This window comes from Dreissena polymorpha, chromosome 2, assembly GCF_020536995.1.
Source record: "Dreissena polymorpha isolate Duluth1 chromosome 2, UMN_Dpol_1.0, whole genome shotgun sequence".
Taxonomy (NCBI): Eukaryota; Metazoa; Mollusca; class Bivalvia; order Myida; family Dreissenidae; genus Dreissena; species Dreissena polymorpha.
In genome coordinates, this window is record NC_068356.1 from 140,868,560 (window position 1) to 140,888,138 (window position 19,579).

At 35.4% G+C, this 19,579-nt stretch overlaps 1 protein-coding gene across 1 annotated transcript in view; it reads left to right on the forward strand.

The window, feature by feature from the left end:
• LOC127869224 (uncharacterized) overlaps window positions 1-11,409 on the forward strand; it is a 74,490-nt gene extending 63,081 nt beyond the window's left edge. The window contains exons 10-16 of the mRNA XM_052411601.1: window positions 114-2,485; window positions 2,860-2,927; window positions 3,680-3,822; window positions 4,048-4,217; window positions 4,732-4,806; window positions 5,426-5,617; window positions 9,354-11,409. Coding sequence (XP_052267561.1) covers window positions 114-2,485; window positions 2,860-2,927; window positions 3,680-3,822; window positions 4,048-4,217; window positions 4,732-4,806; window positions 5,426-5,617; window positions 9,354-9,473 — 3,140 coding nt within the window. The 3' untranslated portion in view covers window positions 9,474-11,409. The remainder of the gene's footprint in view (window positions 1-113; window positions 2,486-2,859; window positions 2,928-3,679; window positions 3,823-4,047; window positions 4,218-4,731; window positions 4,807-5,425; window positions 5,618-9,353) is intronic.
• Window positions 11,410-19,579: the final 8,170 nt, after the last annotated feature.

Sequence of the window (19,579 nt, forward strand, 5' to 3'; positions counted from 1 at the left end):
TTTAATTTGAAATAACGTATTTATCATAAAGACAGAGGCTATGTCGATTTTAATTAAAGGTACATGTTTATAATATGGACTCAATCTTAAAAGTTACTTTTTTACACTTGCAGAAATACCAGCTACGTCTACACCTATGATGACATCAACTACAGTCAATGTTGGTTTGACGTCAACATCATCAATACATCCGACGTCGTCTTCCGTGTCGACGAGTTCATCACTGTCTTCAAGCGAACCAGTAACGTCATCTGAAATACCAACTGAATCAACGTCGACCAGTGTTATAACCTCGTCGTCAGAAACAATAACGCAATCTGCAATCACGACATCAGAATCTTCATTATTCACGACAACGATGTCTGATTCGTCAAGTTCCTCAAGCGCTGTCGAGTCATCTCCGCCGCTTCAAACAACTTCAGACATGCCATCATCGTCATCAGATATGACTTTATCTTCATCTATGTCATTATCATCAGGTTTCCCATCGTCTTCGTCAGTGACAACATTGCTATCGACAAGTACTCTCTCGTCTACAATGTTTTCTTTGTCAGAGACTACAATAACATCAGTTTCGTCATCATCATCAATAACGCCAACGATAATATTAACAGATTCGCAAACTTTGTCGATTTCAGAAGCATCTTCGTCCTTTCCCATCAGTTCGTCTGTATCATCAGTTACGCCATCTTCTTCGATTATTCCGGAATCGTCATCGACACTTTTATCGAGTTCATCCGTATTTCCGACTTCTTCAACCCCTCATTCCTCCTCGATGGTTATTCCTACATTAGTGACGTCGACCGAGAAATATTCTTCCTCGTCAGATATGAAAGATTCAGAAATACAAACCTCTACAACGAGCATCATTCCAACTTCCACAGCTAGTTTAATATCAACAGATATGGAAACGTCAACAGTAGACCTTACTTCATTTTCATCTGTTATTTCGACGACATCTTCTGAAATTTCTATCCCTTCGTCAATAATTTCGTCAACTATTTCAGTAATGCCTACGTATTTGTCAACAGAAATATCAACTTCAACATTAACAACAGCGACCACTTCTTCGACAATAATTCCAACATCGTCGGAAACGACTTTATCTTCTTCACTCGTACCAACGTCCACTTTGTTCTCATCAGTAATTTCAACCACTTCCTCAACAATTATGCCAGATTTTACCGATGAACACACTTCAACTACGGCCTCCTCTACGTTGTCCGTTACGCCTGAGCTATCGTCGCCAATAATTACAGATTCACCATCTCTCATCGGGTCCTCTTTATCGTCTATGACAACTTCTTCAGTCATTGAAACTTCATCGTCAGAAACAATTTCGAAGACGTCAGTTCTTCCTACACTTACACTAACAGATAGTTCGACTTCAATTTTGCCAACCTCATCAAGTAGTTTAGCGACTACAAGTTCTATGCTAGAATCTTCTTTAGCTCCTTCGGTTATATTAACATCTACAGTTATGTCGTCGTCGAGTATACTGACAACATCGTCATCAACTCTAGTATCAACATCAGTTGAACAAACGATGTATTCTTCTTCGATTGATTTAACGTCGTCAGTTACTCCACTCTCAGCGTCAACTATTCTGTCGCCATCATCACCAGTTGAAACATCGTCAATTGTGGCTTCAACAACAGTTGTCCCAACTTCACCGGTTATTGTTACATCAGTTTCTCCGACCACATCTTCGACTGAAATGTCATCGTCGCCATTAGTTACAACTTCCTCAACCGTGGTTTCCTCTACTATAGAAGTTACGTCTACGACATCGATAACTTCCACATCATCAGTATCTCCGTCAACAACCGCGATTGTTATGTCATCATATGACACGCCAACGTCAACTGAAATCATGTCAACATCATCATTTATGACAATGTCAACATCAAGTATGTCAACGTCAATAGTAATTACAACGTCATCTTCGTCAGTGAGTTTGACGCTAACCTCATCTATTATTCCGGATACATCAACATTGTCAGCAACATCGGCGATGACTTCATCGTCTTCTTCCGTAGTGCCAGTAACGTCATCAACAATTATCAGTTCATCGCCAACGCATGCGTCCTCGACTAGCATTCCAACTACGACAACATCAACGTTGTCCACATCCACACCAACAATAGAACAAACAACGACGATTCTAACATCTTCGTCCTCATCGTCATTATCATCGTCAACATCATCGCCGACAATGTCAACGACGTCATTCACGCCATCCTTCGCATCCACGTCAATTTCTACCACCACGACGTCACCATCGTCGTCAACGATTGAACCGACGTCCACGCCAACAGTGACGCCATCCAGTAGCGTGACGCCATCTGCCACTACACCGACACCAGTTACAACCGTGGAAATGAAAGGTTCTCTAAGAATAACTAACGGAACAACTTATACGGAGGATCTTAAGAACACGTCGTCGCCGCAGTATAAGGCTCTAAAAGACGCCATCGTTTTTGAGGTAGGGCGTTCAGTAAATTGTATGGCATACATATATTACGTTACTAGTACAGATCATTGTCGTGTAATACACGTGACGTCTAACGCGTATTTAGTGATTAATTTTACATTAAAATACACACATATATATATATTAGTAGCTACATAGTGTATATCAAAGTACATGTACATTTTATATTGCTGTTAAAGGTATATAAAATATTTTTATTTGATAAATCTGATATGGGTGAAAACACGTTTTTGCAACATTTTTTCTCGATGAAAAATAAAAACATCGCACGTATTAGTTCAAACTTAAAACTCCCTGCCCATGACCTGGCGCCTAAGTTTGCATACATTTTCGCATTCTTGCAAAAATTGTCTATTGTTTCATAGCTGACGAAAGTGTTTGCGAATTCACCCCTTAACGGAAAATGGAAGGAGATGAAGGACTTCACGTTCAGGTAAATATTTGAGCCGTGTTCTGAGAAAACTGGGCATAATGCATGTGCGTACAGTGTCCCAGATTAGCCTGGACAGCCCGCACAGGCTAATCTGGGACGACACTTTCCGCTTGTATGACTTTTTTCGTTTAAATGAAGTCCCTTCTAAGCAAACATCCAATTTAGGCGGAAGTGTCGTTCCTGCAGTCCGCACAGGCTAATCTGGGACGACACTTTACGCATATGCATTATGCCCAGTTTTCTCAGAACGCGACTCATCTAAAGATCCATTCAAGTGTGTTTTCACAGACTTATGTTCGAAAGATGAGTCTAATCTGATGTTACTTTGGCAATCATATCTGTCACAAAAGTAATTAAAACAAAATTATAACTCATTTCACGTGAAAACAAACAAAATCACTGGTGTTTCAGATCAAATGTTTTAAACGATAAACCGTATATTTCATGCTCTCAAAGTGCTACAATAATGATAATTTTCGCAATATTTATTTATTATAAACATTTTAAATGATCTTAAAATTTCATAGCCAGAGACATAAAGAATGTTAAGATTTAAGGAAAGCGGAAAACATTTGTTTTCTCATATAATATGTTATCTGAAATGTTCACTGAAGAACGCCGTACTTTAAGAGTTTTGATTATCGAACTTGGACTTTACCAGAATTTACCAGAGACATAAGGAATTGATTGTACATGTATTTCAATATTTCCTTGAATTAGTTTTTGGAATACCTTCCGTTGTATGTTTTCAGTGAAGGGAGCGTGGTTGTGACCTACACATTGGTTCTCAACGCCACTGAGGCAATCAACGGCAGTGTCGTCACGTCCGTTGTCAAGGATGCCTTAAAAAACTTTGGGAATTTCACTATTGACCCGAACAGTATCACGCATGACGGTATTTTTCCTTCTTGAGAAAGATTTTATTTTACAACCATTTCTTTTTAAGTTTAAAATTACATGCATTTACTTTTGCTGCTTTGCGTTCAAAGAAAGAAAGTAGGGACAACCTGGAGTGCTAATCCACAACTCATTTTACATTTTGTCATAGTTCAGAGTTCATGTTGTGTATATAGCGTGTGTTATGTAACGGTTAAAGATATATCATTGGTTTGTTCTTCAGTCGTTCAGCCGCCAACAGAGACAACGACACCAGAGCCGGTGACGACGACGACGGCGTCCACCACTGACAAGATAATCGCCGACGACAAGAAACTCCCGAACTGGGCCATCGCCGTCATAGCGTGCGGTGGGGCGGTGCTGGTCTTCCTCATCTGCATGGTATACGTGCTGGTAAGGGATAGGCCCAAGTTTATAAAAAATAGCCGCGCACTGTGAAAAATGGTCTTTAAGTATGTGCGTTTAGTGTCATCCCAGATTAGCCTGTGCCGTCCACACAGGCTAATCATGGATGAAATTGTACGCTCTTATGAAATTTTCTTTTGAAGGCGGTATCTTCTAAACAAAAATCCAGTTGAGGCAGAAAGCGCCATCCTTGATGTGTCTGTGCGGACAGCACATGCTAATATGAGAAGTCACTTTACTAGCATGCATTAAGCCCAGTATTCCCAGAGCGCAGCTCAAATGTTTCCTCAAATGTTTCCTCCATAAAGTTACTCATAAAACAGAAAGAAAGTCTGGATCCTATGCAAAGTGGTGTTAAAATATAATTCACATTTTTAGTCGTTGTCCATTGACCAACGCTAGCTAACGCCCCCGTGATTTCATTCTTTCTCATCATAACTGCAAAATATGTGTTAATTAACCCATAAACAGCGATAAAAAACATTTCTCAAATCTATTTTAGTGTCACCGTCGTCACGTGACCCACAAGTACGCGCTCACGGATGATCCCGATGACCTCGGCTACAATCGCTCATGGGTAAGTACTAAGCAGGCAACTGAAGGGACTCGTTCATACAGTAGTGTATATTTTGACGTTTGAATTGAATGTCTTAACGACGACGGACTTATGCATAGAAACTAAATGGTTCAAGTGAAATAACAATTAATAAACCAATACATTTATTAAGATTATTAATTTATTTTTAAAATGGTCCAATTATTATTTTAAAGAACGCATAATACATCCATGTGAACGCAAAATACTGCAAACTAATGGTGTTTAGATATACTGATGTGTAATGAATGGAATATACATTTGTCCGTCTTATTTATTATTATAACTGCTTCTTCAACATTTGATCTCAGTATGACATCAACATCATCTTCTTTCCCTTCTTCCTCTTCAACTTCATCATCAAAGTTTCGTCCCAGATTAGCTTGTGCAGTCCGCACAGACTAGTATGGGACACATATGTCCGCCTAGACTGGATTTTCGCTCATAAGAGACTTTCTTTAATAAAAATACAATTCAAGTAGAAAGTTACGTCCCTGATTAGCCTGTGCTGACAGCACAGGCTTATCTGGCATGACACTTTACGTCCATGCATTAAGCCCCATTTTCCCAGAACGCGGCTTATATTCCTTACTGCCTACAGGCCCTGAATGACAGCTCAAGTCCGAAGTCTGAGTTCGCGTACGACAACAAGGTCGTCATCTCCACAGAGAAGCTACCTGGCCGACCGGAAGTGAACCATCCGGCGCCCTTTTATAGCCTCACCGACGCCGACCTAGTTGACGGTGCGAATGGAAATGGCGGCTATAGCGGTACCATAGAATCTGCTGATCCGGTAGGTGATGGTTTTCATCGTTTTTAAGCGCATGTAACTGTATTGATTGATAGGTAATGAAAGGAAACTTTATATATTTGAAATGATCGTTTAAAGTATAATGGATTGATTAAAGTATATCGCCATTTAAGTTTGAATAAAAACCGTATAAATTTTTATCGAACAAAGTCATGTTTAAATGGTTAATGCATGTGTTATGAAAAAATGTTATTGAAAGCAAGCAAACAAATGTCTTTGAAGTTCATTAGACCATTTAATGAGTAAAATCAGATCCTGTAACTGACTGTCGTCATTTGAATGAAATCCTGTTAAATACGGCGAACAAATTCACATGAACACAGCTGAAGCTTCCAAAGATTTAGTGTAGGGCTTGCAAGAATAATTGCTAATGGGGATGACGAAGATGATGATGATGATGGCAAGGTTGACGGTGATGATGATTTGAATAATGTTAATGAAGATGATTTAGTATGGTTCCGATGAGAATAACAGCGATGATGAAGATGATGTCAATGATGTTGATATACATAATTGAACAAGTAGCAGTAACTGATGGCTCATTTTCCATTTTTTCCACAGAATAAAGTTACGGTCCTCTGACGAAATAAATAGTGTAGTTTACTTAATCAATTATAACAAATTGTAAGTATGAAAACTAGCACGTGCATTTTGCCGCACAGTTGTTGTTGTTGTTGGTTTGTAGTCGATTAACACCTCAATGGATACTAATATCGCGAAAGCATTTAAGCTCCTTGAAAGTATATTATCTTTATAGTATCGGTATATATTAAAGAACTCGTACAATTGGCATGATTTGAATGCGTAGTAAATATGCTCTAAGATATAAATACTCTCTGTGGCGTTTAAAAAAAAATATAAGTTACTGCTAAATGTATTATTTTTAATCATATATGTAATTATTGATTAATTCAAAGTTCAATACCCACATTGTATATAGTTAATGGTATTTTATTATATCTAAGCATTTTGAAATGCATATTCAAACTTGCCCATATTGTTCCTGTGTGTGTGTATGTATTGTTTTTGTTTTTGGTCACTGTGTACATGGTACAATCTGGAATAAAATTGTTTTTGGTCACTGTGTACATGGTACAATCTAGAATAAAATTGGACGTACACTGCTATTGCGGAAATATGTGAATATATAATATGTAAATACAACGCATGGGAGCTAATGTCAGTACATCATATCTTATAGCAAATGGTAGTGTCTGTACAAACTTGTTTATGAATGATGTTCTGTTGATAAATTTGCATCATAAGTATCCTTTATCACCCGTAAAGACAGTCTATAAGGCAAAACGCCCATTACATAACCATTTGAATCATGAAATTATGTATAAAACATGTATACAAAACTACTGTTTCTATGTCCAGCTGTTAAACAGTTCTTTTTGTTTTCTTATATACACTAATCGCTTAGCACCATTATACATCCATAGCTTGCCTGATCATACCATTGAATCTAACATGGAACAAGTAATAAAAATTAACATTCATTTTAACATGAATAATTACAAATTATATTGTAATAAACTTTCCATGTTGATACCTCGTGCGCTTTCTTATTAAATATACATTATCAAAATAATAATGTGGTCGCTTAGATGTCCCAAGGCTGAATGGCAAAACCGGCACACGAGCTCGAAAACCTCGTGCTCTTAAAACGACACCTATCGGACAAGACATAAACGAGAAAAATTAATTTTCATCTTATTCGCTTCCCTCAAACGCCGAAAATTACAAATATTTCGATGAGCCCTTAATGGTTAAAATGTTGTGCATAACTAATTTATCATATTGCAAAAAATATTTAGCGAATTGTAAGCCCTAACGTATACATAAATGCTGAGTCGCGTCATACGAAAATGGATCTTATACGGCCAACGTAACACCAAACCAGCCCGGACAAATGACTATTTTAATATGACGGGGCTCGTTTAATGCGCTAAGAGGCTGTGCCATACTCATTACTAACTGGGTTTCATCGTTGTACTAATCTTTTATATTTTATATCCTTCCCCAATTAACATGTAATTTCTTTTAACAATCCCAAAATAGTGTATTCAGACTGTATAAATCCCTTCCCTTTGTATATCTAACACGTATGCAGTAACTTTCTTAATGTAACCGATTTGGACTTTTTCTTCAATATATATAATTTATCAACCACTTATAGCTGAAATTATAATTACACAGCTATATGTACAATACGGTGATATGTTTGGTCGAGTACACCGCTTACATACCATATTGGAGTACACCGCTTACATACCATATTGGACGAACTGATAAGCGAGCCTATATGCGAGCTATGAACGAGTCCAAATTTCAAAGTGTTGTACACAATGCTGTTAAATAACCATGTGTTTATATACTTATTCTTTTTTCAGTTTTTTGCATTAGTCTTTTGTATTTATACATTACATTAAAAGGCCTCGAAATACCGCTCTGACGTTGTGTGACGTTAGCTATAAAAGCTGTGTTTCGAGAAAAATGACCTTAGAGAATACTTAGAAATAATATGTTTTTGACAAAGTTTATTTAAAGAAGATCTGCTTTAAACAAAATGAAGATTCTAAAAAAAAAATACGCGGTCGACCTGAAATGTTCGTTTAAACTTTAACTGTCCAATACGGGCTATATGATATTCATTGGACTACACGGTATATACTAACTCTAATTATATTGTGGTCTGAAACCTTAAAGAAGATTCATGTACTAGAATCCTCATGTAATATGCATGTATGCTGTACCAAATAAAATATGTCTACATGGTCAGTGATGGTACGCAAGCCTATTTAAACTCTGTATTATTGTGTATAATTCTGTTTTATAATTCTGATTTATTTCTTTGTATAAATCACAATGGTATGCCATATTGTATAACTTAATAATCAATGTATATATTTTAATTTATTTGCATATTTATAAATTTTTATATCATTGTCACCATGTGCAGTGCGTCTTTAATTTATTATAATCCTTGCTTACATGTATACCCCATAATCAACTATATGCATATAATGCACTTTTTGTAATTCTACAATTACATTAAGTGCATGTATGTATGGTTGCAAATGTGAGCCATCTCGTTTTTGGCATGTTTGCGGGTTTGAAGAAGTTGCCCAACATGCCAGCACAAAAGCGCGACAAATATAACCATCAGAACGACATAAAGGGCGCCCATACGACATTTCTGACATTTGTATTCCTTTGTGTCGTCCTGGCGCTTGCACTTGTCGGGTTAGTTCTTTGTCGTGTTAGGGACCTTCAAATTCGTCAACACTGATCACGATTTTATACAGAGGGGATAATCACGTGATAGTCAAGATGGCAACGTTCATGCCGAGACCGGTATTTTTCGCCGTTTTATACCCTTTATTACTTGTATTTATTGTTTAAAATTCGCTCACTTTCCAGCAATATCAGCAATAAAGTTACTAGCGTTTATTTAAGGGGAGTAAAGTCGAGATATAAAGCGAATTTTAATACGAAATAAACTTTAATCACTTGTTTACTGATATGGCTGGAAAGTGAGCGTTATTAAAAAATAAAACAGAAGTAATGAAGGGTATAAAACGGCAAAAAAACTGTCTCGGCGTGGACGTCGCCATCTTGAGTATCACGTGATTACCCCCTCTGTTAAAGCAATAAGCCACCATATGTAACGCAGTTATGTATTAACTTATTTTCGTCCGCATTTTGTTGGCAGGATACAGAAGTTTGGCCACCGCCCTGTAATGGTGAGACAGATCGCAGAATTCTGTATTTCTACGACAACGCGAAGACATTTTACGATCCTGAGAAAGACACATGGGAGACCTATATGTAGTATCATGTTGTTTTTTTAGAAAGTCTATTTATAGATCGTGTTCATCATGGCTGAAGGGGAATACTTTTGGGATTATCGTTACAATTTATAGAATGGTTTCGTTACAATGCGAAAAAAAATGTTATCACTAATGAATTTTTATCTGTGTATATATTATAGATAGGAATTTGTGTAAATGATGTAAAGTGTTTGTATATAATTATGACTTACTATTCGGAAAGCTGCGGATCATAACGATATCGTGTCGATATTGAAACCGTACACATATTTAAATTGCCTTACTTATGAACTGTGAACATTACTGTGCTGGTGTATGTTAATCTGGTGTATGTTTGTATATAATAATTTTGTAAATATTAAAATTGAAGCATATATTTGATATACAGAATAATAAATGTTCGCGAGCAAATTTACGACGAAAATATTCTGTACACCACCTCTGTATTAATGTTGTACTGATGTTAATGTTTGCTTTTTCTTTTTCATTGGTTTATCAGAAAATGCTTGTGTTAAAAGACAAGCATTTACTGTCTTTAGACGACCATATGCTATTGTCAATCATGATAAATAATCGGAGATGGTTTCTGTAATGTATTAATTTTATTTTCGTGGGTAAGATAAAACATGTAAACTGTATATAACACGGCCGTTTAAGAAAATTGCCAATGCATTCCATTTATGTTTTATATGATGTTTTACCCATAATTGTCAATGCTTTGTATTAAATGACATCGGACAACATTCCATTCAGTTTGAAGCGCAGTACAGCATTGGTTTGTGTTTATAAGGTCATGATATGTGTTTGATATGTGTTTGCATTATTCTCTTTTTCTTTTATGTTATCTATAAGGATTTTTCGTTTCAGCACAATTACAGGATTGCAATTTGCCCTCACATGATCGCACGTACGGCTAAGACTATATAATCTAAAATAAAATAACATCAACAGAAATATTTTAAAATACTTGCTTATTACCTGTCATTTGTTTATAAATAATCGACTTAAAATGTTGATAAAATACCATCCATTTGGTTCACATACATATTTCCTTCACGTGCAGCATTTTTGTAATAATAAGAATGAGAAAATACAAAAAGGAAATTTGATTTTTATCCGAAATGTAACTAATCGCAGTGTTTACATGTACATTTGAAGTATATAGAGTTTTGTTGATTTATAAATTTGCATCTTCTTGCAATATTACTTTTTGATATTATATTTTGTGTTGTAGCAAATTAAAATTGAGAATTTAGCACATTTACATTTATGAAGTAAGCATTAGTGTACACAGATGCACATTTTATTAAAGACATTAGCTAATTTTAGCACATGCGAATGAATATTTGTAAAAGAGTAGTGTTTTAAATAAGTGTCCACTTTTTTATTTATATGTATACATTTAGTCGTGTTCTTTGAAAACTGGGCTTAATGCATGTGCGTTCAGTTTCGTTCCGGATTAGCCTGTGCAGTACACACAGGCTATTCAAGGTCGATTTCTTTCTCCAAAACAGGCTTTTTGCTAAGAACAATCTTCCCTGAAACGAAAAATACCATAAAAACGGAGAGTTTCATCTCTTATAAGCCTGTGCGGACTGGACAGGTTAATCAGGGACGACACTTTACGCACAGGCATTAAGCTTAGATTTCCCAGAATTAGGTGTATTTATTGTAAGTTTATTTGTACGCCTTTCAAGTCGGCCCGTCTTCACATACTTTGCAAGTGCAGTCTCTACACTTGCGTTTTGAATTTGTTTTACTATATGATCCAACAGATTTAAAACATAAATTCAAATCGATATTTATTTGTAACATAACATATTATACTTAACATGCAATTTTATTGTATTTATGACAACATGACTTTTATTTATCATGAATCTTCGTCACAAGTAAATGTCCCAAAAAAGGTCAATTCAGTTTCAAAGATTGCCATGTATCAAACACAGGTGGTTAGCGTGTGGCTATGATATTAATTAGTGAAAACATCATTTTGAATGATAAATAATCATATTATAACGAAAAATTAACTTTTCTGAAAAAAAATATTTCACTATCAAATATATATATAACAAGGTATGCAACTCAAAATCAGCCCAAAACGGGGTGCATCGCTTTGAACAGCCATATCTTCATCAATTTTGCAGCGATTTTCACGATCTCGGTCTTATTCAACGCAGAAATGAATTTCCTTTCTGGAAATGTTTATGTCTTGCAATATTTTTACAAATGCTGGGTCAACTTTTAAGAAATAACACGATACACAACACGCATGACCCAGTTGACAGTGATCATGCTGTCTTTAAGACTGAAATCTTCACGGAGTAAAGGGCAACTTCCCTATAAAGTTCATGTAGTTCGATACCATAATTCAATAAAACGTATGAAAAAACATTATTACCGTTCTTGTCGTTACATTCTGCATCAAGACTAACTGTCCAGCGCCGTTTGAAACCTTTGTTTACATTCATTTCAACTAACTGACATTTTAAACATACGAGTGATTTCATTGGTCCAATGCGGAGGTGTGTCTTTACAACTGGAGATTTCATTCATAAAGAATACATGATCACTGTCAACTGGGTCATGCGTGTTGTGTATCGTGTTATTTCTTAAAAGTTGACCCAGCATTTGTAAAAATATTGCAAGACATAAACATTTCCAGAAAGGAAATTCATTTCTGCGTTGAATAAGACCGAGATCGTGAAAATCGCTGCAAAATTGATGAAGATATGGCTGTTCAAAGCGATGCACCCCTTTTTGGGCTGATTTTGAGTTGCATACCTTGTTATATATATATTTGATAGTGAAATATTTTTTTTCAGAAAAGTTAATTTTTCGTTATAATATGATTATTTATCATTCAAAATGATGTTTTCACTTATTAATAGCATAGCCACACGCTAACCACCTGTGGTATCAAATGTACCTTTTATGTTTGTGTACAGTTTTCTCATTACATTTATATAAATGTAATACTGCCTTATAATTTTTACTTGAGCAATTGGTTGACTGCGATAGTACATAACATGATGTTGTTTTTCATATATGAGAACAAAACTTTTGTTAAGTCATTTGAAATATTGTGACAGTTTCTTTCTGAATGTGAAATAACACATTATCTCGTAAAACGTGTATCTAAGAATGATTTTATACTCTCTATTTTGCTTATAGAGCATATCTATAATCATAGATTTGTATCTAATACATAATTTGTATGTTGCTTTTATCCTTTATCAACTCTGTAACGTGTTTATTTAATTAAGAAAAAAATACGCAAAGCATAACAGTAACTTCTAGTATAATGTATAAGTATACTATTTATTTTACAGCTGTGGATTCTAAGTCAAAGAAGTATTTGTCTCACGTGAGTGTGATATTAATTTTAGGTCTTACAGAGTGTTAGGCTCATATTTATATTTCCTTAAATCTGTATTTACACGATTTGAATGAATTGTGCTAATATGTGAGCAGTGCTTATAGAACAGGGTTTATGCGTCTGCGTAACGTGTTATCCCAGATTAGCCTGTGCAGTCCACACTGGCTTATTAGAGACGCCACTAACGCTTTTATGCAATTCGTTGTTTAAAAGTCTTTTGTAACCGAAAATTCAGTTAAGGTCACCTGATGCGGGATTATATTACAAGTCTCTGTTTCCAATGTGTGTATAAAATATATAATTTATAATAGGGCCGTGCTCTGTGAAAAAGGGGTTTAATGCATGTGCGTAAAGTGTCGTCCCAGATTAGCATTTGCAGTCCGCACAGGCTAATCAGGAATGACACTTTCCGCTTTTATGATTTTTTTTCGCTTAAAAAAGTCTTTTTTATCAAAAACCCAGTTAAGGCGGAAAGTGTCGTCCATCTGGGATGACACTTTATGCACATGCATTAAACCCCATTTTCACAGAGCACGGCCCATATATTTATTAAGATAATGAAAATCGACAGAACGTTTGATTTCTTGTCATACAAAATAATGTGCTACAATAAGCTATTGTCAATATTTGTATTGCGGTGTAAACATGTGTCATTATTTTGCTACAACTGCGTATTGGGTAATAAGTAAAACGTTTACGTATTTAGGAAACAATCGGTATATTCCCAATTTTTACGCACGAAATGCAAACATTACTATGCGTACTTGGAATTGTTTACGTTTGAACACGGAATTCACCGAATGTTTCCGAAATATGTAAGATGAGTGCTGATATGTTTTTTACCAAAATGTTCACTCTTTTTTATATAAGCATAGAATTTGCATGACATAATTCTTCTTGCTTATGAGTATTCATGGTTTGTACTCGCATAATATGTTATGTTTATATATATTTTTAATAATCTCAGCAAAAAACGTGTATATTTTTGTACTTTATTAAATACAGAGATGAGATCATTTTGCTGTGCCTGCTGATCTATAAATGTTTTCCATGTCTTATAATATACATGGGGTTATGGATGAATGCAATTATGTACATTGAACGTTTGTTTGCTGAAATGCTGAACAGTGATTCTAATATGTAAATATATAGAGGATATTTGTTGGATTCGGTAGATTATCGATTTTAATTCACGAGTGATCATAGAAAATTATATTTTCACGAGTGGCTGCGCCACTCGTGAAAATATATATTATATATGATCACGAGTGAATTAAAATCGATAATCCACCAAACCCAACAAATTTTCTTTTTATTTTATGCTTTTTTTTACAGTTAATATACATTGTTAAAGAGTTTAACTAAAGAATTTCGCTGGGAAAATGACGTCATTTCGTCAAAAAAATGACGTCATTTAACATAAACAGTGAAAATTATCGATAATTTTCACTGATAATTTTCATTGTTTGAAACAGTGAAATTATCAGTTTTAATTCACTAATATTTCTCTATAAACCACCGAAAAGCATGAAATAAATTATTATTATATTGTATATTAATGTATGTGTGTATACGATGAAACATATCAAAAGAATTATATATATTTATTACTCACCGAATAAAATTGTCAAACGAATTTTGCATTACTACTGTTGAAAAATACAAAAAACAAAAACTATCTACTCGAGATATAAAATAGCTTGGTGAATTTATTCAACTTAACCCATTTATGCCTAGCGTCTAGAAAAAAAGGCCTTGGCAAACAGCGTATACCCTGATGAGACGCCGCATGATCCGCACGGGCTAATCAGGGACGACACTTTCCGCTTTGATGTTTTTTTTCGTTTAAAGAAAGTCTCTTATAAGCAAACAACCAGTTTAGGCGGAAAGTGTCGTCCCAGATTAGCCTGTGCGGACTGCACAGGCTAATCTGGAACGACACTTTGCTCATATTCATTTAATTGTAACCCCTTTTTCACAAAGAAAGGCTCATATTTATGAACATTTTGTGTCCTACTTTCCGATGGAAGAAACTGTAAATCACATTATGATGAAAGCGCAGCGGAGATCCTGTTATTGAGGTATAATAACATGTTAATTTTAAGCGATAGTCCAATAAACATATACTTGAATCAAATACTGGTTTTAAAACATTTGAACAAATACATGGAGATTGTGAACAAAACAAAATATTGTATGCAAACGATGCGGTTTTCCAACTGGTTTCAGTTAAAGACTTATACCCCAATGGTCAGTGGTTCGAGCCAATTTGAGGAATTTTTCTTTCTTTAATTTTATTCTTGATTTTTACATTAGCTTTATAGTTTCATTGTTTACATTCATCATTTTCAAGCATTTAATGACAATCTTCAATCCATACCAAAATCTGTCAAAGGGTCTCTTTAATACCAGACATGTGTTATGGGGTCATTTTCAAGACATTCAAGTACAAATATATAAATTATTATCGATCATCATCGTGTGATTTGCGGGCGTGTTTTTGTTGAGCTTTGCTTGGTACAAGACAAATCTCTATAGATATTGTTTCGGCATATGTAACATAAGATGGAGAACATGAGGTAATTTTGTAAATTATCAAATTAAATACAATGTTTTTATTTCAATCAAATAAAATAGGTAAAAGTACTTATGGGATAATGGGCACCATGGCATGTTTCCTTATACCATGATAATACAAAAAGAGCAGCACTTATTTTCGTGGCCCTCGTTGTTTGGCGGCACGACGAAGAGAGGCTAAACATGTTTTTACATAATTTTACTAAAGAAAGCTTATGTAAATTACTATATATTTGACTATAAAATAAATTGATGCCATGTAAAATAAAATCAAAATACGTCACACAACCACTATGTTAAGAGTTAGAAAAGAACACACAGCTACGGGCAATCTTGGGTTAAAGCTGTGTTATGTTTTACGCAATGGATGGAGATCGTTAAAATGCGCATGCATAAAGTCTTAAACATATCTCCGGGGCCTTATCTCGGACGAACAGCGATTGTCTTGACTACGAAACACATTAATACATAAACACACACTTGGAATAGGAACAGTCCTGTAGTAGAGCGCCGAGATAGTGGTCCGTCGTTCGTGGGTTCGGGTCCCGCATTCGCTCTGTGGGCACGCTGCTCCTTCGCTTTAATTATTGGAGTAAAATATCGTCTGGAGTTTGTCCAAATGCTTTGTACTTTTTTGTTGCGTATCATGTTTAAATTAAAAAAAAAATGTTTTCATATGCAACAGGACGTCGATTTTAATGACGTCACAGAGACTTGTTCACTTATAATTTGACTGGATATTTCGAGCATAATCTCTGAAAACATATCTCACCAGAGAGTACAAGTCAACCATGCTTGTGCTGTTGAAACAGTCCCATGTACACACGGCCTCATTTTTGAAACGTCATATCAACAACATTAAGAATTTGGTTATTATTTTTCTGTATTATAATTTAATTCAATTGAGAATTATCAAAACACTTGAGGGCCGCAATTAAATAAGAAGAGTTTGTTAGTGTGGAGGCCAATACATAGAAGCCTCGCAATGTTGAAATAAAAAACGTTTGTTTAAAAGACAACTTTTTTTCAGACATGCCTTTTGTGATAATTTCTTATACCCTTAGTGATTTTGCAACATTTAAGTCTCTCTTATCGAAGGTATCTACCTTTTGTGTGAATAGCTGTTTTTGTTTCGATGGTAAGTTTGTTGAATAAAGCATTATAATTGCAACTGTTTCAAGTTCAAACAATTATTTTGTACTTCTACATTTACTTAGATAATCCCCGCATTGAAACATATTTTGAGACATCGTGCTGGTTTTATGCTTAATTAGCATTTTCTGCTGCTGAAAATAAATATCACATGTTCACACAATTTCATGGCATTAGCTCTAAAACTTTCGATGATATGCACAAATCAATGTGTCATAATGGGTACTTTTTCAACTGTCTGCCTTGGCGCAGTGCATAATGGATATGCACTACTTTCAAGTTAGACAACAACAGCCCGGACGCATTGTTCCGTAAAGTTTCTTTACATTAATTAAATAAACTTTGTAATGTTGCTTTAGTGTTTTATGTTATTGTCTATATCCTTAGATGGAAGTTTAATGCACAAGACCCAACAGCGATTGATTTATCGTAACACGTGTGTGCACTACTGCTATCAGAGGGCAACTAACCACAATAAAGGCATACGATATACTGTCAGCTTCTATTCGCTTAGCGGGACAGAAGCCAGATACATCGCTAACCATTACACACTTACCGGTAGTTATTGGTTTACATTTGCAGAGGGTTCATTTAAAGCTCTGACAAAAAAAAAATCAAGCTCAACTCCCGCCTACTTTTTTGAAGATAGAAAAAAAATTAAACCATGAATGTCTCCTTTCTACTAATAATCATCTTCCGTCTAAAAAACGTAATGTTATTCCTGCACGCGCTGACTTATAACATGCAAGTATTAAGACTTTTTGAATAATATTCACTTTTTTACGCGGACCATGACCAGAGGCGTTGATAACATCTACATCTCTGTGATAACATTTACATCTCTGTGATAACATCTACGTCTCTGTGATAACATCTACGTCTCTGTGATAACATCTACATCTCTGTGATAACATCTACGTCTCTGTGATAACATCTACATCTCTGTCATAACATCTACGTCTTGGTCATAAGATCTACATCTCTGTCATAACATCTACGTCTCTGTGATAACATCTTCGTCTCTGTAATAACATCTACGTCTCTGTGATAACATCTACGTCTCTGTGATAACATCTACGTCTCTGTGATAACATCTACATCTCTGTGATAACATCTACGTCTCTGTCATACATCTACGTCTCTGTGATAACATCTACGTCTCCGTGATAACATCTTCTTCACTGTCAAACATCTACGTCTCTGTCATCTACGTCTCTGTGATAACATCTACGTCTCTGTGATAACATCTACGTCTCTGTGATAACATCTAGGTCTCTGTGATAACATCTACGTCTCTGTGATAACATCTTCGTCTCTGTGATAACATCTACGTCTCTGTGATAACATCTACGTCTCTGTGATAACATCTACGTCTCTGTGATAACATCTACGTCTCTGTGATAACATCTACGTCTCTGTGATAACATCTACGTCTCTGTGATAACATCTACGTCTCTGTGATAACATCTACGTCTCTGTGATAACATCTACGTCTCTGTGATAACATCTACGTCTCTGTGATAACATCTACGTCTCTGTGATAATATCTGCGTCTCTGTGATAACATCTACGTCTCTGTGATAACATCTACGTCTCTGTGATAACATCTACGACTATGTGATAACATCAACGTCTCTGTGATAACATCTACGTCTCTGTGATGACACCTACGTCTCTTTGATAACATCTACGTCTCTGTCATAACATCTACGCCTCTGTGATAACATCTACGTCTCTGTGATAACATCTACGTCTCTGTGATAACATCTACATCTCTGTCATAACATCTACGTCTTGGTCATAAGATCTACATCTCTGTCATAACATCTACGTCTCTGTGATAACATCTTCGTCTCTGTCATAACATCTATATCTCTGTAATAACATCTTCTTCTCTGTCATAACATCTTCGTTTCTGTCATAACATCTTCATCTCTGTCATAACATCTACGTCTTTATCATAACTAAGCATTTGCATGTCAAACGCAAAAACCCGATTCTGGCATATGGGGTCAGATGAAATATTTGATGTCACAGCTCTTTAACTTAGTAAATTAAGCTCGATTTGTCATTGTCGGCTCGGGTTTTACTTAAATGTACCCCGGGTACTCTTAAGTATACTTAAATGTACACCGAGTACGGAAAATATACTGAAACGTACCCGGGAATTCGGTCGTTGTTTGCTTTTTTTTCAAATTAATTATGTTCATATTTATGTCAATGTTATGTAAAATGGCCTCTATATTATCTAAACTCCTGTTAAAAAAAGCATTAGGATGAAGTTTTTTTCAAAGAGAATTTTGTTTCATAAAACTCGGGTACAATCTAAATTTGCCGGGTACGTGTTAGTATATTTTCCGTACTCGGGGTACATTTAAGTATACTTAAGAGTACCCGGCTTACATGTAAGTAGTACCCGGCCAACAATAACAAATCGAGCGTCAATTTAATCGTTATGCTATTCCTTTCTCGATCCGTTTGCTGGGCAAGCATTGATATTAACTAAAAACTCATTTTGTGTTTTAAGAATGGTAATTTCAGCGGGAAAACTAGGGCAAATGCGGGCTACAATCAACTAACGGTAGAAGGAAAAAGAAGTTGAAAGCACACAGAGAAAAATGTACACGTGTCAAGTCTTTTCTTACGTATCCCACGAAATTTCTTTTTTATTTCCGAATTCATTCTGGTTAAATTGTTCTTAAGGAAAATGTAAGATTATGGGTATCATCTCGCAAAAATGTTGACTTTATTTTTAACAAAAGTTGAAAAATTATCATAAAATTACTGAAGGATTGGAAATGGTATATTTAACTGATTTACTAGATTTTACTAGTTTATTGCCAATCTCGTATAAATGTTGTATCAATCTCTTTGCTGTCACAGAAAAGGTATGAGACAGCATGGAACGACAAAACATGATGGGAGATAGCCACTCAGCGAAGTTTGTTAGTTTCTGCTCCAATGATTAGTATTATGTAACCATTCGTGTGTTGTGTAACC